The sequence below is a fragment of the Dermacentor silvarum genome, chromosome 3 (genome assembly GCF_013339745.2).
Source record: "Dermacentor silvarum isolate Dsil-2018 chromosome 3, BIME_Dsil_1.4, whole genome shotgun sequence".
Classification (NCBI taxonomy): Eukaryota; Metazoa; Arthropoda; class Arachnida; order Ixodida; family Ixodidae; genus Dermacentor; species Dermacentor silvarum.
The window spans coordinates 200,283,041-200,307,320 of NC_051156.1; the positions used below are offsets into that span (position 1 = coordinate 200,283,041).

At 42.0% G+C, this 24,280-nt stretch overlaps 1 protein-coding gene across 2 annotated transcripts in view; it reads left to right on the forward strand.

The window, feature by feature from the left end:
• Positions 1 to 24,280, forward strand: part of LOC119446473 (palmitoyltransferase ZDHHC8) — a 34,503-nt gene that overhangs the window by 5,536 nt on the left and 4,687 nt on the right. The window contains exons 3-8 of one of the 2 annotated variants that reach the window (XM_037710907.2): positions 912 to 974; positions 2,277 to 2,434; positions 6,168 to 6,340; positions 7,734 to 7,836; positions 9,708 to 9,799; positions 12,392 to 12,539. In XM_037710907.2, coding sequence (XP_037566835.1) covers positions 912 to 974; positions 2,277 to 2,434; positions 6,168 to 6,340; positions 7,734 to 7,836; positions 9,708 to 9,799; positions 12,392 to 12,539 — 737 coding nt within the window. The remainder of the gene's footprint in view (positions 1 to 911; positions 975 to 2,276; positions 2,435 to 6,167; positions 6,341 to 7,733; positions 7,837 to 9,707; positions 9,800 to 12,391; positions 12,540 to 24,280) is intronic. The other variant, XM_037710908.2, reaches the window with a different exon arrangement.

Here is a 24,280-nt window from a genome sequence, read left to right on the forward strand (position 1 = left end):
TGGCTGCCATATTTCGGACAATTCTGCATTGCAGGAAAGCTTTTTTTTTATATAGGGTCAAAGAATGAAAAAAAAAAAAAAAACCAACACTATTTGTTTATATATGTATTTATTTATGCTCCGATATCACACAGTTTTCACTTCTGCTGACTGGTGAAAGTCAGCGCGGCTGCATGGCAATGCGGTGTGAATAAGTACACAATTGTTGATTTTGGGTGTGGCTTCACAGCAGTGTGCCGTGAAGCTGCATCTCAAGGCAAAACTTGTGATTAGCCTGCACCCTCATGTGCCACTTCGATCTTTTTTTCTTTTTTGCTTATGCGCATACAACTGTGCTATTTTCCTTAGTGAATGTTTTTTGTTGCCGCACTGCAAGTTAGTTCGGTTTTGTTTTGATTTTTATTGGTGATTTGAGTGATGCTTTAAAATTTCGCTGTCGGACATCAATTCCCAATTGTCTTGTCAGGAGTCTCACAGGCCAGTGAGCTTCAGCAGCTGCTTTAAAAACAGGTTACTTCTGTTATGTTACTTTCTATGGTCACTCGTATTTGCTAGTATATGCGCACAACTTTCTCAAGCTACATGCATGATCAAGTGAGGTTGGTTATGGGTTGCAAAATGGGTGCTGTTGCAAATGAGGAATTTCGTTTGTCAGACTTTGTGAAGAAAGATTACCTGGAGAGACAAGAAAGGGGCAGGGGGGTGAGTCAATGACAGACGAAGTCTGCCTTCTCTGGTCACAAGTTTTCGCAGGCTGATTTCGCAAAGCTTTTGTTACCCCACTGACTGTGGCTGTTATGAAAGGAACTCTCATTTCTTGTTGGGAGGTATGTTGTTGAACTTGCCCGTTTGCACTATTCTGCTTTTGATTGCCTGTTTTCTGTTGTTTTTTTCCTTTTTTTCTGACATAGAAAAGAGAGGCACACGTCAGCCCTCATATGCTGTGAAAGTGATCGAGGATATTGCTCGTGAATGTGGGTTTTTTACTTTGGATTCGTTCATAGCTCGTGTGACGTCTCTCTCCGTCATGTCTCTGGTGGTGGTGGTGGTGATGTTTTGCTCGTTTGCAGAAGCATAGCCACTCATTAGTGGCTAACTGTATAACAACTGCAGAATACATAAATTATTGTTTTCAATAGTTTCCAATAAGTGCCTAGAACTGCACTCCTCCTCTGAACTCATAAACGACATGATTAGTATGAATTTTGACAAATCCATGCTAGTTAATGCTCAGCCGAGATAATGGAATGGCTCTATTCGGATTCTTTTCCTTTTCGGGCTTTGTTAGTGGTTTCAGCGGTGCTCTGCCTACTCTATCACCAAAATCAGATGGTCGTGATTGTTGTATGATGAGAAAAGAAGAGAATAGAGCGATAGGAACTGCTACACTGTAACGACCCTAATTTGATTAACTACTCGGAACTATGTTGAACGAAGTCACACTATCTTGGTGGAACTGCGAAATACTTGAGGAAGTCTTGAAGCATCTTGTTAGATCACACCCAGCAAATTTGTTGTATGCATACTGAGCACAGGCTATATCCGGTAATGTCTACAAATTTTCTAGCTTTTGTGCCACTGTTCATTTGGATGTCAGTTCTGTGCTCTTTGTGTGCTTTTGCTTGTGGGTAACTATATTTGCTTTGTCTTGTGGTTTATGTGCAGTGTGTTTCTTTGTTGCTGTCTTTGACCTAACCGCTGTGCCAACTGAAAATTATATTATTGGTTCATTGTAAAAGTGAAATGAGCTGCGAGAAAGCAGCTTGAAGACACGACACAGAGCAGAAGAATGTAGTACTACACTCATGCATTCTTTTTCTTTGCGTCCTGTCTTCGCCTTGTAATGTATTTGCTCCTCCCCCCTTTTTTCTTTATTGTTGTATTACCAATCATTCCACCCGAACATAATCTTGGAGAAATGGTGCCATGGTCCAAGTAGTTCTAGAGAATGCTGTTTATTGATAATTCTTCGCAGTAAAACTCTGGCAATTCGTATTTATTCAAACCAGAATGAGAAGGACAATAACATGTGTGTACAGGCACTTGGTGTGCAAGTAAATATCATTGCTTCACTGTTGGCGGAGATAACAGCATACTTGAGAGGTTGATACATTTTATACACTTTGTCAGTGCACCAGGCTACAAAGCCTTTCTCTGCTCTGTGATGTTGCTTGCATATCAAATCTTCTGAGGAATCATCGTGTAAGTGCAGACTTTTGTTTAATAAGTAATGAAACATTGGGGCTTGTGTGTCTGCCTTTTCCTTGCTTTTTCAGACAAGCCGTATCACGAGAAGGACGATGACTTCCGGTTTCCACTGTACAAGAATGTGGAGATCAACGGCATCACGGTTCGCATGAAGTGGTGCACAACATGCCAGTTCTACCGTCCTCCGCGCTGCTCCCACTGCAGTGTGTGCAACAGCTGCATAGAGGTCAGGTTGCAGCTTTGGCTTGGATTGGCATGGATTGGCTTCCTTTCCTGCAGAATCGTTTTGGTCATAATTGGAATGGGAAAGGGACTGCCTATTATTTCTCATTTGTTGTGGGATTTGTAGTAAAGAATGGGAGGTACATTCATCTTCTTTAATGGAACGCCAATGCCTGTGCGCACGAGCATTTTAAAGGCATTCAAACTGATAGTCTTTCGACTAACCAGTGTAGTAGGTGCTGCTCTACGGGCAGCTCCAGCACCCATCAAGTCAATAGTCTACCGAGTCAATGGAGTTGTGCATAACTCTATTGAAATCTCGCAGGCCTTCGAGCGACAGTTAAAGAAAACTCGTTTCATTGAGCGTATAAGAAATGCGTTTTACTGAAGCATTTCAACAGCTCTCGAGCTTGCTGTGTTGTGGCACTAAAACTAGAGCCAATATAGTTTGATCATTTGCAAAGGTCATCGACTCAATAGCTCTTGAAAAATGCCCTTGTGACACGAGTATAAGCTGAGCATGTTCAGGTCTACAAAACCCCCAAGGCATCTTTCTGAGTGCGGTTTTTGTAAGTGGTAACATGATACAAATGGGGGGGCAGCATAGACAATATGTGAAAAAACCATAAGCAGCCTTTTATATGCATCCAACTTGCTAGGCATGGCCTGCTTCCCACTAATATCACTGTTGAATATGAGAGATGCATTTTGAAAGCATGGATGCTGCAAAGATTGGGTAGGGCAGCAGGTATGGCAGTACCAGTCTGCATGCCAGTGCATTATTTATGATTCTAGTTTGAGCTCTACGATCTTGGTTAGGTCAGACAAGGTGTGTGTGAAGTAGCGCGCTTGCAGAATCTAGCATATAATCTGTTGATGCCACCATCGTGAAACTATTAGTTGCGAGAAATTGGAGAGGCACCCTCTCGCGGTGACATCACGGCCAGGATGCCGCTCGCTCCGGCTCCTTCAGCTGCCATGCGCGCTCGTTCGCTTCGAGCATGCTCGGTGCATGGGGCGCGCCAACCGTACTTTCTCAAGGATGTTTTGGATGCTTTCTGCAGACAGCAGTTCGCTGTTACAACTAAAGTACAGTGTCTCTTTCGAAACTGCATGATTTGCGAAAATTTCTTGCTTGAATATCAAAGCTGTATAGAGTTGCTGGGGTTACTGCTTTTGCATCGTGCATTGTGTCTGCATCGTGTCTGTCCAAAAAATCTGTGTAAAAAAATGTAGGAAAATTCAGCATGAAGAATTTAATTTTTACGATGGTTCGCTCCAAACTTAGCATTTAATACTTAGTTATGGCAGACATTTCGTTTTACACAGAACAGTAATATTCATATTTGGTGTCAACTTTATATATAAATCAGTATGTTAGAATACGATAATACCGGTGACGCTTTCATCAAGCTTCTTATTGCTTTGGTTAGTTCTACTCAAATCTGGGCGATGTAGTAATGCGTAAAAGGAACAGATAGATGCCCATTTTTTAAGTAAAAGAAATTGGCTACTACTTTCATCATTATCCGAAACAGCCGCCCCGAAAAAGCATTCTACATGAATTTGAACTCGACTGCGCTTCATGTATGTATAGCAATCACCTGGAAGAAAAGGGTCGTGGTTAAGATCAAGAGCCAAGCCTTTACAAGCGATGTAATGTTTCATAGTGGCCTAAAGCGGTCTTTATTGACAATACTGCAGATACCTCCCGCAATGGAAGCAACCGACTATCGTTAGAGCATCATAGCGAGGCACACATTGTTTGCGAAACCCATCCGTTCACTTCAACTTCGAATTGGAACCATGAAGCAGTGCTTTACGGTGCCAATTGGAAATGCCTATAATATAAGAGTACTGAAAGTTGGGCGAGTTGGTACCTATTCATCTTGAAACTGCAGCGCACACACAAGAAACGAGGACACAAGGCAAAGGTAACACACCAGCACCTGTGTGTTACTTTTGCCTTGTGTCCTTGTTTCTTCTGTGTGTGCTGCAGTTTCAAGATGCCTATGATATACTCAAGGCACTGGAAAGCAGCTTGGGTGCCTGAAAGAGGAAAATCTAACTACCGTTTGCATGACGATGTGTCGAACCACAATGGTGTTTAACTATACCAACAGCGTCAGTCCATGAAAGACCCCCTCGTATACCCGCCTCATAAAGACGGCACTATATGCAAGCCTCAAATCAACTGAAGTTGATTTTTGACCTCCTTCGGTGAATGCTGATATTTTCAATGTGTCGTATACCACTAAAGAATGAAGCTTCGGCTTCTTGCTGGCTGCAGCCATATGGTCTAAAAGGCATATTTCGCCCAAAAAGTTGCGCCGAGCAGCTGTGTCAGTTTTGCCAAGCAGATCGGTCGCATCGGTTCCCCAAGCAACAAGCACCGGTAAATTGTTGAACTGAGTAGAGCGTGTAGCACTGAAAAGAGAATAAATATTGGTCCATGCCTTTTTGTGTGCGGTAAGCAGCTTAAACAGCTCACCATAATATAGTGGTTTAGTGGCCTCAATGTTCTTACTTCAAAAATACCATGGCCTAAAATTAACCGATTAAGAATGGATTAATTTTGAGAAGCCGTTTAAAAATTAAACGGCACTGGCAGAATCTATACTACAGTGTTGTTTAGTCCTCGTGCTACTGCCGAACGTGCATGTGAATAAATGCAAAAATTCGATATTTTGCCATGAAAGTCAAGGTAAATGTTGTATAAATCATATATAGGCAACGTTTGTTACATGCTTATTGCAACACGGCAAGTATGGTCGCCTGGATCGTTCTATCCCATGTTTTCGTGTTTATGCTTTTATTATCCACGCATGCTACCACTGCAGAATGTAGAACTGTGAATGAAAAACCCACACCGCTCTGGACTGAGCTCCGTTGGCCGGCACTGTAACATTGTCTTTGAGAAATATATTGTTGTGTAAGAAAAAAGCTCTTTCAATAAATTTTGTCGAACGAAGACATCATAAAAATATATTTGAGAGAACTGTCATAAGTGTACTAGCATAGGGAACGAGAGTGAACAAACGGAAACACTGCAGAAGGCGCCCGGATGCAGCCCGAACTGTAGCAGATGACAGGCGCGAATCCTTGCCGTGACGTCATGTGAGCGACGCTTGCAGCGTCGGTTAATAGAACCAGCTTCCGGTGGCACATTTTATGCCCCATTTGAAACAGGTAAACATTAGTTAATTGATGTAATAAACACTCTAGAAAGCACAGCTGAGTGAAGCTTATATTTTGTGCAGAACTACTCGCCAACACCACCTCCTCACATTATCCTGTCAGCAATATTTGCATGAGTGTGCCATGCCCTGACTGACCAAAATGGTATTGCCTGGCATAGCATAGTTTCAGGATTGCCAACGAAGTGTTGGTATTCTGTGTGAGTCGACATGGGAATAGTGTATCTTCGCCCCTTTTCCTTGGTGGTCTGTTCTCCAAGAGACACGCTGCCTTCATCTGCAATTTCCTCAGTTGCTGTCACCTTCCATGCAAAACAAGCTCTCAGAGGTTTTATTTACCTTAATCTATCATTCTAGTGAGGCATAATGTTTGCCTTTACTGTCCCTTTGAGGTTCCTCATAGACTATTACTAATGCACTGAACTCACAAAGTGCCTGTGTGGGTGTTTTTCTCTCGAGTGAGGTAGGCATTTGATTATTGAACCACTGCAACAGTGTGCATAACTCCCAATCTCCCTTTCTCTTCTTCTTATCGTGCAGACGTTTGACCACCACTGCCCCTGGGTGAACAACTGCATAGGGCGGCGCAACTACCGCTACTTCTTCCTCTTCCTGATCTTTCTCAGCACCCACATGATTTCCATCTTCGCCATGTGCCTCGTGTACATCCTGGATAACCGCCATCGCCTCAACAGTCACCATAGCATCATCACGTATCCTTGACATATACACCCCTGCTTGCTGCACGGTGTTCCTCTTTGTCCTGTGTAATGTAGTGCCTTCATTGGTGAAGTGTGATGTATTACGGTCAGAAACATTGTGCACAATTTTTCTGCCGACCAGTCCATTTCAAGTTATCTCATGATGCCCATTTTCCGAATATACACTATGAAAGTTTAGGCCCTTAGAGATTTATGGGCAGTGCCAGGACCTTCAGTCAGGATCGAATTAGCCGGAGCCAAATTAAAGAAAGTCTACTGTATTTCTCTTTTTATTGTTCAGCCAGTCAACAAAAAAAAAAAAAAAGAAAAGAAAAAGAGTATTTTGTGAGATCAGGGTGTGCTTTTTACTGAATAGCTTCAGGTTTTGCAATGAAGGCAGAAGTGCATAACACTGGCTCCTTGAGAAAAGCATGAATGCTTCCAAAAAAGGCTGATGCTTGTGCATGACTGTACGAGGGCCAGTCAAGAATTTCCTGAAATAGTGGCTCAGCGTGCTAATGTAATGACCTATGGCAATGCTTATCTAATCACCTTCGAAGTAGGACCCTTGCGCGCACACCCACTTGCTCCATTGCTCCTGCCATTGTTGGAAGCAGTGGTAGAAGGCTTCTTTCGGAATATGTCTGAGTTTAGCTGTCGCATTCGCTTTGATGTCCTCCATGGTTGCAAAAGGTGTCCCCTTGAGGCCAATTTTCAGAGTAGGGAACAGCCAAAGGTCATTTTCCCAATTTGCACATGAACTTGATGTTCGCACACTGTTCGAACTGCGACATTGCATCGACTGCCCACCACTCGTGTCCACGTCACATGAGGCAGTGACACCACTGCACACTGAAACCGCTGCTTCCAAAAGTGGCAGGAGCAATGGTGTAAGTGTGTGTGTGCGCGCAAGGGTTCTACTTCAAAGGTGATTATGTAAGCATTGCCATTGGTTGTAACATTAGCACTCTGAACCACCATTCTGGGAACTTTTTGACTGCCCCTCGTATTTAAGCAATGGGTTTCACTCATGCTTCAGCACGTGTACTGTTTTAGTAGCAGTGCTTTTAAATAATCACTGAGCTTTGCTATTCAAAAGGCTGCTAATTTGGGCTGGTTGGTACATGTCATAACTAACTAAATGGAGTAAGTGCATAGGACAGGATGAAGGGAATGAGACAATGTGCATTGTACGTTTATAGTCGTTTGTCTTGCGTGCTGTTACTCCATTTAGCTATATTGCTGGTCAAACTGATCTGATTTCAAATGGAATTCATTTTAGCTGTTGTGAAGCAATTTTGTCTGATCAGAGCGATACCCTGTTGTTGCGAAGGTGCACGGTTTTGTGCCAGTGTGAGTATTCACGTATGAACTGACCTTGACTCAGCACTCTTTGCACCACCAGAATGGCCATTATAGTGATCTGTACTGTACTCTTCATCCCCATCTTGGGCCTCACGGGGTTTCACATAGTTCTAGTCTCTCGAGGCCGGACCACAAATGAGCAGGTGAGCATTCGTCCATTCATGTTTGGTTCGATTTATCTGAAAAACTTGGTTAATCCTGCACAAATTTCAAAGACAAGAGGTGCCACTTGTTTATTCATAGGGTTATTGAATGAATGAAGGAAGGGAGGAATACATCTTTAATCGTACAGTATGGCCCGAGGCCTTAGTTGGGTGAAAGGAAGGATGGAACGGGTACATCAATAATGACCCTGCAGGTTAGTTTCTACGACAGCTGAACTAGAGCAACACTTGCGTCACCTGGCCGGTATAGACACTCTTCAAGAACCTGCACACTTTTGGGCTTGTGTTGATTCTGGATTCTATTGTGTTAGGTTGCAAGTCGAATTGCAGTGGTATGTTATGTGTTGACCTGCCAATTCTAGAACTTGAAGCAGTCATAGCCAAAATTACAAAGATCTCTGTGAAAAAAGTACTACTATATATATACAATATAGTACTATATTACTATATATATAAGTACTATAGTACATACTATATATATATATTGGTTGATTAATTCATTAATTCATGGTGTTTAACATCTGAAAGCAACACAACTATGAGAAATGCCATAGTGTAGACTTCCCGATTAACTTTAACCACCTTAGGTTCTTTAATGTGATCCCTAATCTAAGTAAACAAGTGTTCTTACTTTTTTCGCCCCTCAAAATGCGGGCACCTTGGCTGGGAATCAAACCCCTGACCTCGCGCTCGGCAGCGGAAAACCGTAACCACTTTGCCACTGCCATTGGTCAAAAAATACTGGAAATTACTTTACTACTCAAGATGTAGACTTCATTAAATATTTGCAGGCTTTGCTCTGAAGGAACACTATCTACAGGCACAGTGCACTATATATTTGCAGCTCGAATGACATGGGCCACAGGTGTTTATGAAGTGTGCTATCGGCGTCAAATGAAATGCGGACAGTGGAGCACGTGGCCGAAGCATAACTGAGTGTACAGTGCGTGCCGTCCAGTCATCAACATCGACAGGCACGCACATATCCGCTATTTTATTTTGAAAGCGAGAAAAGACGACAATGCAGTAATGACGACTGGCGCTAAGTACCACGCGCACTGCTGTTTAGGTTTCATTTGACGCCGATAGCACATAAGAGTTCGCAGCATTGTGCGCTAATACTAGCCGTATACTGCGATATTTTAGCTTTTGTTTTATTTGATTTTTCTTTTCTCACTTTCAAATAAAAGAGAACCAGAACAGAAAGGAAAATATCACAGTATAGGGGAAGCATCATCGCACAGTGCTGTCAAACAGGATGTGCATGCCAGTCAATGGTGATGACTGTACAGCGCACACTATACTTTCAGTTATGCTTCGGCCACGCGCTCGGCTGTTCACATTTCGTTTCATGCCAGTAGTACTTGTAAAATATTAACTTAACGCTGGCTGAAATATTGATTGCCATTTTACGTTGGTTCCACAAGTTGGCTTTGCTGCTGTGTTTGTAGGCCTGTATAATGGACGGGTTGAAAAAGTTAGGCTATGAAAAATTGGCCAGCAGCTGGGTTTGTATTCTTTGGGAATAAGTTTTTCATTAAACTAGGCACAAAAAAAATTGCAAAATTGTCAATACGACATTTGTAAACAAGGTCTAAAAATCAGGCATTTTACTATAATATCGGGAAAGTTGGCTGGTGTGTTCATGCCCCCCTGTCGTTTGGCACTGCGAAAATTACCTACAGCTGTTCGTTCATTCAACATACTTAGTTTTCTTTTTCTTCTCTCTCTTCATTTTTATGCTTGTGTAGTTTAAGTACAATCTGCAGAGTGACTTGGTTACATATAGAGTGGCATAGTTAGATCAATGTACCCAAATTTCACTCTCCTGTGGTTATCTCTCAAACTAGGTCACAGGAAAGTTCCGGGGTGGCTACAATCCATTCTCAAGGGGTTGCTGGAACAATATTTGCTACACCATATGCGGGCCTCAATACCCTAGGTGAGTTCTTCAGATAAGCTGTTTAATAGTGCTGAAGCTCCATTGTTGCTGGATGGGTTAAATTCTTCTTTCTTTTCTATCTATGTCTTGCTACCATCCGTACTTCTCCTGGCTGCTCTTCATGAATTAGTGACAGTCGCGACTTCTCGGCGCATTAATACATGCTCCTAGGTAGAACTGGGCCGGTTAAGCAAGAGAGAGCTGGGTCTCGATAATGAAGTTCACGTGTGTGAATTTATCCCACTTTGCAATCTTTAGCAGTCCGTGAAATGTTCTGCTTTTCAAGTCAGACAAAATTGAGAGTAAGAATTTTTTTTTTTTTTCATCTGCTTGTTTTTTGCAACAAGCTGTGGCAGAAAGTGTACTTGATATATTGTGACATTCCTGGGGGCTAAGCAAACACATTGAAGTGCTGTCTGAATTTTATATTCAGATAAAGAATTCAAATCAAAAGAGGCCTTGCCACACTTTTGAGCATGGCAGACAAACCTACCTTGTTAGACAATGCTCCCACGCACACCTGAGCCAAATATTAGTCCTATACACTTAGCAGCGGACCTTTAATTTTACTCACAAGGCTGTGTAGGCACTCTTTCCTTCGATTTTTTGAAATTCTCACCACCTTTGTGCTTTTGTTAAGCAATAATATCATCATCAGCCTTATTCACTGCAGGATGAAGGCCCCTCTCAGCAATCTCCAGTTCCTCCTGTCTCATCTGACACCTGCAAATCCACAAATTTCATCACATTACCTACTTCTCTGCCATCTTAACTGCGTTTGCATTCGCGACTTCTCGACGCATTAATACGTGCGATGACTACAGTTAAACCTGCTTATACCGGAGCTCCATATAACGAATTCCTGGATATAACGAAGTTTTTCTATTCCCCGCCGTTACTCCATAGAAGCACATGTATTTGAGACCTCTTTGTAACGAAGTGGCAGCGGGAGACCCCCTCGAAATAACGAATTGTCCCCAAAGACAACCTAGAGATATTGCCCCAAATTTTGTCATTTTTGCGCGAGCAGCAACCGGAAGCACCTTCTTTGCCACGATGGAATGCGAAGCGGCGGCAGCGCGCTTGGCGCGCTCGAATTCACGGCGACTGTTAGGCGAGAGCGAGCGCACGTGTGCGTGCGCGCTCGTCCCTTCATTCAAACCTGATCCCTCCGCTTGCTGCAGCTGGCCTAGCCCGCCAGGCCGGCACTCTCCTTTTCCAGATGATGTTGCCGACGGGGGAAAAAAAAACATTTTTTTTTTTTAACACGCTGACAGCGCCACTCTTTGGTTACTGCACAAGGCTCTGCGCATGCACTTAACCTGACACTAGGTGACACTATACGACACTACGCCGCCATCGTGTCGCTCGCTCTTCGTTTCTGACGCCTTACGCTAGTCCGCCTCCTACGTATATAATATGGCCGCCACCTATGCACTTCGAGCCTGCTCCCATAGCTTCGACCATATTTTTTTTTGTACTTGTGCTAAGGCATTAGTCTACCAATTTAGTTAAACAGTGAATGTTTACAAGTTTATACGGCGGATACAACTACTATCCTTACTTCGTATAACTGTCTGCTAATTTGCTGTCGCTATCGATGCTTAATATATAATATGCTTAATATATAATTTGGCCGCCTCCTACGCACTTTTGGGCGAACCTGGGACTTCTTTGTTCATCGCAACTTTAGTGTATTGGGAGTAAATCTTGAGCGATAGTTGTATTTTTGTATGAAAGCATGAGGTGCGCGGTACTGTGAAGGATTTTTTTTCCTCTCTTTTGGTCACAGAAAACGGTTGCGCATTACAATCGAGGGCGCGTTAGAATTAAGTGTTTATTTTTTGAATTTTCGTGCTGAACTTGCATATAACAAAATCCTCTTTATAACGAAGTTTTTCGGGAATTTGTCAATTTCGTTATGTTCAGGTTTAACTGTATTAGCGAGATTTCTTCAGATACCACAGCTAAGCCTTGCCTCCCACACAAACAAAAATGAGTAACTCTCGTGGGCAGGACCCTTGTCAAGCTGTTTCAGCTTTACAAGCACTTCAAAGTGATTGAGTGATTGATTGATAATAAGGCACTGATACTATCTGGTGGTGAGAAACAATACCACTGTCCCAACAGTACTCTGGCCTCCAAGAACACTGGAATGACTGATCTTGAAGGCTGGAGTATTGGTATAGTGGTATTGTTTTCCACCACTGGTTAGCAACAACGCTGTCTTATTATGCATGAGTTATTTGAAGGCCATGCATATACCGAAACGCAGAGCAGCGCAGGCATTGCTCTTTTTTTTTTTTTTTTTTTTACACAACTGCACTGGTTCAAGTGCATTAGGAGCAGTGAAAAGGAGTGGAAGGCTGCAAAATGTCATTAGCAATGACTCCACTCATCCAAGAGCATTACAACACATTTTGTTTTGGAGCATTACAAAACAGGGATGCCATTCAACACTAGGCATATTCCGCACCTGTTATAAAAGACTTTGCAAGATGTCTTTAAAGATGATACTACAAGGGCATCTGTGTAGTTAAGGTTGTCGGTGCATCATTCCTAACAATCAGCATCTCGTTTTCCTTGTTTCAGTTACGCTAGCCACCGCAAGAAGGCCAAAAAGACAGCAGCCACTCCTCCTTGCTCCAACCTTCTCAAGAAGAATGACAACCAGGTGAAAATATACACGGACAACAGTGCCGCCAACATGCGTAGCCCCATAGGCAATGCATACAACAAGGTTAGTGGTGGGCCACCCGCTGTGTTCATTGGTCTCATGATGTATGGTTATTTTTGTTTTCTTCTTTTGTCTGATAACTACACAGAGAGTATTTTGGTTGGGACTTCGGCATGGACACGTCACACGAACAGGCAACAGACGCTTACACCACCATGTGACTTTGCAGTTGTCACGCTTTACAATCTGGAAGCATGTACGAGCACTGTTTGAGTCGAGCCCTGTCCACATAAGACAGAAATCAATATTATTTTTTTTATCCCACTTACAGCATTCATGTGTGACTTAAATACTCTATAAGCTGTTGCTTTTTCTCTGATTTTGTTCACTTTGCACAACATGAGAGGTACTAATTTGCCTCAATTGCTTGCCTTATTATCTCAAGTTGTTTAACAAAGGACACCATTTTTGTTTTTCTGGTTTTAGTGGAAAGGATGAGCAGAACTGATTACCTCGATTCCTTGTGGTGTTCTGTTACTGAGCTAGAAACTCGCGTGAAGAGATTTCGTCATCAGGCAGCTGTGACCCAGCGTGGCTTCCTTTTTTTCTTAATCATGCCAGAAATATGCGCCCACACAGGGCAATGTCTATGCGGAAATTTCTGCTAAAATGTGTTCTTCGTTGTTACTGTTTTTAAAGTTTCTGAACTGCATGTGTCTTCTTTGGGTAGACGTGTTTGTGTTGTGTTCCAGTGAGGCTTACTTGACTTGTATGTTGACACTGCATTGATTTCTTAGTAGATTTACTGACTGTAGTCGCAGTGTGGCCAGCTCTATTTATTGGAGAAAATATGGCTAATTTTGTGAGGCATCCTGATAGTTTTAGTTGCACATTTAGCATGGTTTGCAGAGAATTTGGACCATGAGGCAAGCTCCAACATTGACATTCTGTTGTATTGGTTCAATTTAGACTGTGCACCAGATTGTTTTATTGGTGAAATTTTAAAACTGCTTTAATATAAGAGAAGCAGTGACTAGCTGGTCTTCTTATGACGTTGGTGTTTGTCATCAGGCTACCCTTGACTACTGCACCTAAGTTCTCAGTGGGTGCATGTTCCTGTCGTGCTACTACTTACATACACAGTTGATTTCTGAAGCATTTCCAGGTGAAACAATAGACTGTTGGGAACGGGTATGTGACATTGATAGCTCCTAGAATAAGTATGATGCCAGTCAATGCACATTTCTTATTTATGCCCCTTGGCTTTCCTAAGAGTAATCCTGTGCCTGAACAGTTGCACTCAACAAGTGACCTGGCATTTTTTTTCTTTGCTGCAGTTTCATTTCTTTTTATCAGTTTACACTAGCTTTTTTTTTACTTTTTTTTTTATGCTAGCTTGTTACACAAGCAATTTAATATGAGTGGAAGATTGTTTGTCGAGAAGAAAACTTGAAGGGGCTTGTTGTGAAATGTGTTTTGGCGACTCCTGTGTGGTACTTTAGGAAACAAGTACGCAAGCTTGGCTAAATGCTGAACTGTATTGTACCTACTTTGATGTGAGAAGGCAGAAATAACGTGGAACGGTGGAGGACAACCATATGAATAGACATGGGTGTGACATGCAGGGACATCCTGTTGATGACTTAAGATAAGCCGGGCTGAAAACATTGGCAAAAATGTACTGTTTACTAGCAAACTGTAATGTAGTTATCAAAAACCTATCATTGTAGTGCATTTATAACTTGCATGAAACTGTAAATTCAAGTTGAAGATTGTCACCTTGAGTTTATCCTTTCACGTATCACATAGTATGCATCACTGCTGCCTTGGACGCATTCCAGGTTCCTTTAATCTTCCAGACTTGTAACTTCTTTGATGTAGAAATTCTAGGTCTGGTGCAGGTAGCTGATTTCGTTTTTAAAAGCAGGTGATTTGACAGTAGACCTATGTTTGAATTCGATACCACCCTAGTCAGTGGGCTTAAATTTGGCACGCCTTGCAAATAAGCACCCACAAGTATCTTACTTAGGAGTTTTTTTTTTCCCCCTTTGTGGCAATTGGAGTGATTATTCAGTGACCTCCAACTCACTTTTCATTCTGAGTGCTTCCATTCACCAGTGCCAGGAGCGCATCTTTTTTGCTTATACTATATATAAAATAGGCTATTAGGAGGACGTCAAGGCTAGTGATTTAAAATTTCATTATGGGGTAAAGCATGTCAGGGCTAGAGGTTGAAAATTTAATGATGACGTTCAGTACCCAATTGCAAATCGTGGGCTGAGTGTCACTGTAACTGGGGCCTCCGCAATAATTTCTGCTATCTGGGGTTCGCATATAAAAAGCGCTTGTTCTGTCTTTGCAAAAAAAAACAACAACAATTTCTGGGAATTTATGGAGGTACGCTGGGAATTTGTCAATGCCTATGAAATTGTCAGCCTCGTAAGCTCAGCTTTATGAAATTACAAGTTTTAACTCGCAACAAAGTAACATTACAAACATGTCATGTTTTTGTTTTCCAGCTTGGCTGTGACGTAAGCAGAAGTGAAAGCTTCACTGCAGCGTTGCCAAGCTAGCCGCAATGAACATTGTTCAGCCAGTGCAAGCATCGTCGTTCCACTTGTTCTTATTCAGAAAAAATTGCCAAGGACATTAGCCTTTTTCTCAGTCTCTCTATAGTTTTTCTCAGAAGCCAACATTTAAGGGCTAACTGCAACAAAATTTTACTTTAGATAAATTGGCTATAAATGAGCAGTATATAATATTGAAGAAGTCTCGGCATAACTGCAGGGCTGGTAATTGTCTAGTTCACTAACCCATGGAGATGATGCGGGCACCTGATGGTTAGCGTATCTGATGCAAATACCAGAACCTGGCCCCCAAGGTTTTCAGGTTGCTACTAGCTCCACCTAATATCGGAGGTCATGGCCACACGCTGTATGGATTCTCAGCTTTTCTGATTCTGCATAATTTCTGGCATGTGGTAACAGCATTGCTTACTTGTCACTAAATGTCTGTATCAAAAACTTTTTGTCTTTGCAAGCTTTTTGTAACACATCCTCTCGTACTACAAACATAAAATTCTGCATGAGACAGCTCCATATTTGCACAATCTGAATGTAGCCTTATTACGAGCTCCAAAATATTGTTGCCGTTGGCTTTTACTAAAGTGCCATTCGAGTTGTGGCACCTGTCTGCTTCGCTGCTGCCGGACCTATACCAACATGGCTGACAAATCTGAATAATTGGCAGCTGTGTCGAGAACAAAATAGTATACCATGGCAGGAGCTACTGTTTGACTTAACTTGGAAGAAAGCATGCTTTTTTTTTTTGTAAAATTTTACCTAACTCCCCTCTGGCATATTTTGGTCTTCTCTGCTAAGCACTTATGTCCTAATTAACCTCTAAAGGTACACTGCAGCACTTTCTTAACACGCTAAGAAAAAACATTAGCTATCTGTAGGCAATACTGTCAGAGTGTTCTCATATTTGAACAAAATGGTTGCAGCGTGCCTTAAAAGGGTCCTGAACCAATTTTTATTGAAAAATGCAATTTGACAATAAAGTACACTATTTGAGAAATACTTTGCAGCAATAAGTACTTCAATGTGTTCAGCAGAAACAGAGTTATTAACAAAGATCGCCTTTAATCCTCTTCGTGGTGCTCCTGATCCTTCTTCCTTCTTCAAAACCTCGCAGTGCGAAGGCTACAGCGGAGCGGGGTAGTGTGAACACTCCACCACGTGTTGCGTGGTGTGGACTGGCTTTGTGCTGCACCAGCTTGACCATTGGAGAATAGCCATTTCCAAATTATGCATTTTGCGCAGTACGAAGCGAAGTTATGTGTTCGACGGCAAAGTGAAGTTGAGTGTTCAAAATTAGCGAGACCGATGGCTGCGACACTGATAAGCAGTGGGACCAAAGTTTCATCCCTACGGCGGGTGGGCGTGGTCGAGCTTTAGCAGACAATAGTACGATAGTCGTACACGTGGAAGTACATGATTCTTATCAAAATTTGAAATGCAGATTTTTGCTTCAGCCTTTTTATCACATTTTATCAGTAAATATACACAGTAACAGTGGGAAGTAGCGCACTGATACAAACACTCTTGATTGATGTCAGCTATTGGCCAATAGCAGCTGCATATGGGAATCTGCTATATGACGAAATATGGCAGCCCTGAAGAGAGTGAGGATAAGGCTTCTTCTGTAGCAAAAAGTGTTTGAGAAAAAGGTGACCTCGCGTTCAGCTTGTGAGCTCCATGTGCCGCGCGCGACTGCAAAATTTGGCTGAGCAACATATGCCTGCCTCGGACTGTGTTGTTTCACATCCCTCCCTTTTTTTTTTTTTTTATCAACCCATTTTTCCACACAAAATGCCTCATTAAAAAAAGTATTGATTGTATGCTTTGTTACTTGTATTCAGTAGAAATATTCAGTAATACCTCAGCATGGAATGTTTGTTAAAGTAAATAAATGTTCTCTGCACTCAGAGCCAACTCAAAGCCAACAGTTATCAGTGGAGCTAGGCAAAGTGACTCATTACTGCCAGGCAAGGAAATGTGCACCATGAACAAATAGGATCCATAATGGGCAACGTAGGTACGAATTGGCTGGATAACTACAGCTTGGTGTTAATCCTCAAAATGCCCATCGTATATACTTCTGCACACATTTACTAATTAAATTTTTACTCAACATTTTATAGCATTCTCTGTACGAATGTACTCTCCGTGACCGGAAATAAAGGTGAACAAGTTCTAATTTTTCTTGATGTGGAATCGTGATTGGGCCTTCTGGGGTTAAAGGGGATTTGCAATGCCTTCACTTCAAAACTGAGAGCATACTGTAGTGATTGCAATAGTATATTCCTGCATAAATGTTTGAAAAAGGACTTAGTAATAACATAGGTGTAATAATAAGCACAGTGCTTGTTTTTTGTTTTTTCCATTCGATCTCAACATGTTTCCCCTCAGGTGGGTCTGTGTCAATAGCATTGCCGTGCCTGTCGCTGCTTTCTTTTTATTATTTCTACGGTGCACTTATGGTAATCCTTCAAGGCAGACGTCTCGTAAAGTTGTAGCAGGACAGGCAGGGCATGTTAAACCGCCACTTTTTCGTTTTGCTAGAACATTGATGGGCTGTAAATGCATGCCCGACGGAATAAAATGTCACACAGGGCTCTTTCAATTGCTATAGTGCTGGATCTGCATCTAATTTCTTAATCGTGATTGGTTCCCTTCCTCAGCTTGCACAAAAGAGCCAATACCGATGTAGTAGAAATTTGATCGAGATCGGAAGTGCCGTGTTTGATGGTGGTATAAGTCAAGATCACGAACGATCACCTAATAGCTGGCATCTGTGGGCTGTCATGCGTGGCTATGATGTCATAGGTAGGGCATAATAGAGGGGGCCATAAAAGATGCAGGAGGGAGTGAGAGATCATTTAAGCAAACCAAATAGTATTCTGATGGATGCTGCCTAATAACATTTGTCAGTTTCATTGCTGTTTTAAATGGTACATTATTTAGTCGGGACTTTTACGAGTCATGCTTTTTAAATGAATGATATTTTACGCCATATGCGTGTCACATGCTATGCAGTTTGATGTATGACTTTCATTTCTCTCATGTTGTTGGCCACTCAAGTCGTGTTTTCGATTGATCGCTTCCTTTTGCGGACACTTTCACTTTTGTGTGGGTGTAACATATGGCAAGAGGCCTCACTGGAGCAATGGCATTCTTTCAGTAGCCTTGAAAAGCTACATGATAGAAAAATTAGGGGTCGAATATAAAACTTTCAATTTCGAAGCGAATTCGAATAATGAAAACCAAGAGCAATTCAAATTGAATATTTTTAAAATTTAGGTACTATTGGTTTTTCAGAAATGCAATTTTTTTCACCAACCAGAGGTACGCAAAGAAATATGGTTTATTGCGCAGCACATAACGTACAGGAAAGTTATGCTTTGTGGTCAACAAAATTCTCTAGTACAACACTTTTGCTTGACAGTGTCATAAGAGCTTCTCGCTGCACACACTAGCGTCTGGTATCAGCAGGTATCTCTACGCATGCTGAGCCAACAGTGAGCACCATACTTACACCACCACTCGCATGGATCTTCTTTTTGGCCCAAAATTTCGTCATGCACATATCTTTCAACGTGTGCTTGGCTTGTGGTAGTGAAAATAGCTGCCACTTGATAGCTTATCGATGTCTTTCGACAGTGTTGACGTGGAAGGAGCCTCTTCAGAAGCTTTCGTTGTTGAGCGACATATGTGGGTTCTTTGGCGTTTAAATTTTCCTTGCTTCTTTAAAGCCAAGTATTGATCCAGTTTGCCACTGAAGCATCCTGGTGGTACTCAACTACTTTAGAATGAGAGTCTAAAAACATTGCCGAGCTTGCTACTAGTACTTGGTCAAATTTAGTAGCAGACACAAAGGTTTCCTCCTGGTAGCTGGTGTTGTCCAGATGTGTGAAGGGGCGGCACAGTGTGGGTACCTGAACTGATAGTGTCGGTTAGCCATAAGCACCAGCAGGGGCCCCATAACAGTGCCCCTTCTTACTTTTCATATGCTTCACTGCACGGGAAGTATGCTTCGCCGCATAACATGTCTGTACTGCGGTGAAGCTGGCTTAAAGAACCGACAACAGCAATTCTTGTGGGTTCGAATATTTCAAATAGTGAAAGTGCCTTTTGAATCGAATCAAATATTCGAAGTTTCGAGTATTCGCACACCGCTAGTGAAAATAAAGCTAGTCAAAGAGGTCTGTTGCTTCTTCTGTAGCACCTACCTCTTGGCTTTGAGCCAGTCAATGCGTGCTGAAATCGATAGACATCGAAAACAACCTATCGAGAATACTGAGTCAAGGGATCCAGCTCGGAAAGCATCGATTGAAAGAACAGCAGTGGCCATAAATTGTGGGGCTCTCTGCAGTCTATGCAAAGGAAAATTGTTCAGCTGAGAGGTTTAATGTAATAGGTTCAACATTTGGCTCTGCTTTTTATTTGTTGCTCTTACTTGCCTTGTTTTTCTGCCTAGTTTTTCTTACAGGTCAGATTAGCGAGCACCCATGCGGTGCAGAATAATTCTGGCACAGAAACATTTCTGTGCCCTTTATAGTTGATGTTTTTTCATTGTCGTGTGAATGTTCTTTCAAGGTACTCTAGCGAATGTATTGCTTGAGCAAATCACAGAGGAAAAATTCAGCACCCAGTTTACTACATCATTGTCTACAATCTTTGCTTCCATAGTATTAGGGATCGGATGCGTGCTAGCACAGCAAACTCATCTATAAAATTGTTTCATCAGTAGATTGAAAATATTGAGTTTTTTTCACAATTGTACTATTTGGAATGTTATTATGGTGGCATACTTGTGAGCACCCACTTACATTAAAGCTTAAACATGGTAGTATCTTAGTCGTACACATTATGCAAGTCATTACAAGTGATCATGATCTATTATATAAATGTAGATAAAATTTCCCATAAAGTGTGAAGGGTATGTCTGCCTTGCTGCATGTGTGTCTGTATGTAATGAAAAGTAGGTCACCTGCTCGACTTCGCTGACATTTCTAGCTGCCCAGTTTAAAAATTTTTTTTAAAGTTCTTTTTTTTTTTTGCCATCATGGGGTGATTGTACAATTACCCCAATGTTTGGGGGAAATGGAAAGCTCTAGAAATGTGACTGTTTGCCAATCCTGAAGGTGAAGCTTTTATGCTGTGAGTCATTAGATCCCAATTATGACATTGGGTTCGTCTAGGGCGCAGAAAATTGAGAGCATTCTGCATGACTTCCTTCTGTGGAAGTATTCTTATAGCTCGAGGATATCTGGCAGTTCTTGCAGTTTCCTATTGATTCGAGACGAACATTTGTTTGTTGCTCATATGTTATATGGGATTCAAGAATAGGCGAAGTTCTTTGTTCTAACAAGTGGCAAAAAGCGCAACATTGTTCAGCTAGTAGCAAAAGCTTGTTATATAATGTCATTTTACAGTAAAGCTGTTAAGGGGAGTTTCACAGCTGTTTTCGTGTGGTGGTGAAGGCTGGCATGCAACAACAGCATGCTTGGTATCAAACATCCAGCAACACAATCTGCGTCAGAGACCTAAATTTTCGGTTTGAAATGTACTGTAGTTATCGGTAATTATAGAATAAAAGTTAGTTTGCATATACCTCATGCAAATAGGCAACAACTTCTTTGCGTGTTTTTTTTTTTTTTTTTTACCTAGTAATCAACAATTGTTGCTTCTCACGTCGCATTTGATCGGCTCCACTTCATATGTCAGTTAGGAGTTTGTAGGGCTGCAGCGGTGATAGCAGACAGCGTATTCCAGCCATGCAGCCTTGTGTGGGAGCCCCGAAGTGTCTGTATGACCAGGGCCTTGGTGATGAACAGCCAGCAAACAGAACTGTAGTACTTCCAACAAAGGGTCTGAGAAATTGCTTATGTACAGCTTCGCTCTCTTTGGGGTATCAGTTGTTCAGATTGGTATACCACGTTTGGAAAGGATTTTTTTGTTTTTGATTTTTTCTCTTTCCTTACTAACTCAAAGTGCGAGACATGAGAAGCAGGGAATCGCACTCTTGCAACGCTCCTTTTTTGTGTTTGTTTTATGTGAGCTTCAGCTACAGCCTGCTGACATTTTCTTCTCTCTTTCCCTCTCTCTCTCTTCTCTTTAAGATATATAATGTCACTCCTGTCTGATTGGACACTTTTTCCCAGGTCAGAACTCACTGTAGATGCCATTGCTTATCTTTCTCTTAGTCTTTCTTATTAATAGTGTGTGGCATTTCACTTAGTCCCAAAGTTTTTTTAATGCATTGCTGCTGGTGATGTTTGAAGCTTTCTTTCTTTTTTTTTTTTGCCTGGCTACTAATGTGACGTGTACACTGTGATTTTTGTATCATGCTTGGATGCGCTTGGCTTTTGTCCTTGTCATGCTACAAGGCTGCAACTAACGTTGAAGATATTCCTTTGTTCATGTTGAATATAGTTCATTTACCCTTTACAATGACATTGTGTGTCCGTTAAGCTAAAACTGCGTGGAATGTACTTTCCACATGCTTTTGACGTAGTGTTGCCTGCAGTCAGTGCATTTGTTTAAGCTATTCAGTGACCATGCTGCGATCCTCCACTAACATGGATTGCACAAGGTCACCTGTTAATGCAGACAGCTTGTGGTATGCAGTTCAGCCATAGTGACAGTGTGGTTATCAGGCAGTGGGAAATAGATGCGTTGATGCCAGGCAGCACCACATTCTAAACGCAATGTGTGCTCCATGCGCCTGAGGCTTTAGGTTTCTTCAGACACTAAATCTGGTACTACTTACTGCTGGTTGTGGGACTGTCAGCGGGGGTGGGGTTATGGTTGCAATATGTACAACAGGTATGACAACATTGATAAGTTGTTTGGATATTCATCCTTTCCAATGCCTGGTCATTATTGAAATTTCTGAAGATGCTGTTCACATTATTTGCTGTGTATTGCACTAGAGAGATTGCCTTTGCGATTCTTGAATACTGAACAGACAGATGGGCCGGTATTTTGTGGCGATGCCTTTCCGATGCTAATGCCTTTTCGCGCTTGGTCAGTGGTCAGAGTGCCGGTCCGCTCACGTTATCAGCGGGATCAGCCGGCCATGAGTGGTGGATGATAAGACTAGTATAGAATAAAGCATAACGCGTCGCTACAAAATACCGGTCATGTACTGGCAGCCATGCCTGTGAGCCACTAGATCTAATCCAAGGCTTCCAAACTTCTTTGCTGCACTTGAGGACAGTTGTAGTAATTTAGTTCAAATTGCATTGAATATTGTTTCAAGTTTTTATGGCCTGCTCTCAGTGATGCCAGAGTGGCTTGAATCGATTCTCATACAGGGTTGCTCAGCAGTGACACGACGGGCAGTAGTGTGGTGAACTGAAATTGTGATTAGCAGATAGCATCATGCTTTGTTATTTTGTGCTTTTAGCACTTACTTTAGGTTGCCACAGTGGAATGCATGGTGTAAAAGGTTTGCATGAAGTTTGTACTATTGCCAAGAATGAGCAAGTATTCATGAATAAGAGTTGGATAATGTTATGTTATTTCAAGCGACCAGGACTAACTTATTTCAAGAATGACATTGTAGTTATTGGGGAGACAAATTCTTGTCCTGTGAGATAAGGGAAAGAGGTAAAGTAAAGTAAGTTTTGATAACACATAGAGGCAGTGAGCATCACTATCACCTGTGTGAAATGAGCCAGTGGATTCTCATGAGCTACACATGGCGCTTTTCGTTGTGAGCTTCTATCAACACTTCACCTTGATGACTTTTTGTAACTTTGTCAGACAATGGCAATATTTTCCTATAACATTTTGCCCTTACAGGCATATTCTGTAGGAGTACACTGTGGCAGTTCTCGAATGCACTTGTCATGACCTTCCCTCATGACAGCGCTGCTTTCTTAGCACAACCAAATTCACATGCTGCTGCTGGTTCCCTCATAATTTCTAACGTTGGTGACAGTGTTGGGTTTTGTATGCTGCTAGCTTCCACAAGTCCTTTGCACGAGCATCAATAAAACTATGGAAACCAGTGCTCGGCAGTGTGTTCATAATGTTCAGGTAGTTGTGCCGGGTGTTGTGCACTGACCCCCGGCTGGCACAGACTCTGTGCTGTTGTCTTGACAGCCACCCATTAGCCATTAACTTCGGAGCTTCCGCATGCACTACTACATCTTCTGGTCTCGCTGAGAGACAGCTTGCCATTCATAGGTCGGCATACTCGTCTCACACTCATCTCACAGGTGCGAGGTACAAGCGTTAGTGAGTGGCAAAGGATGTGAGTGGGCGTGACTGTGAATGAGAGTGCGCGCCAGTTAATGTGAGCACAGACAAAAGTCATTGACTGATTTTGAGTGGGACATTAATACGAACGTGGCCGTCTGTTGGCGAGTGTGAGTGGACGTGGGTATGTATGTACACGAGTGAGTGCCGGTAAGTGGGAGCGGACTCGAGTATTTGTGTGAATGGAAGTGGCTGTGAACTTGTGTGAGTGTTACTGAGTGCAGATGAGTATGAAAGCACATGAGTGAGCATGTAACCTGCAAAAATATCGGAGGATGAGTATGATTGTGTATCCGCTTATTCTGATGATCTATGTTGCCACTTCATTCATATTCCAGGGTTGTTTAGTACACTCTCATGAGCCTAATGTTAACCTCTTGTGCATTGCTTTCATCCATACACAGATAACAGTTCATTGACTCCCTAGCTAAAAAACGCGTATGCCCCATAACTCCCATATTCAATAATCTCAGCATGACATATGGAAGCCGACAAGGTTTTATATAGATTCCCGTATGTTTCATATGTGATTATTGGATGTGGTTGATATGGGGCATATCTACATTTTTGATAGGGCTGTGCTTCAACTTTGACCACACACGCTGTTCACTTTGCAGTTTAGGGAGGCTTTGTGGCGCTTGTATGCCTGTAGTGCCCTGAAGTCATAGAGATGCTTGTTTGCATTAATGCCTGTCATTTGTCTTTATTCCAACCCTTTGCCACTAAAACAGACTTTTTGTATGCCCCTTATAAAGGCAAACTGTGCAGCTTTAGCTGAAGAGCTAGAATCTTGGAAGTTTGAGGTGGAGATCCTAGTGCCTAAGTTATCTGACCTTGTTTGTGCTGATACATTTATAGTGATCTCACGTAGCATGCATTGTATTGCATACTTAGAAATGTGAGCATTGCTTAGAAATTGCTGCTGATCTGCATATTAGCAGCATTAATTGTTTATGAAAAAATAAATGCTTG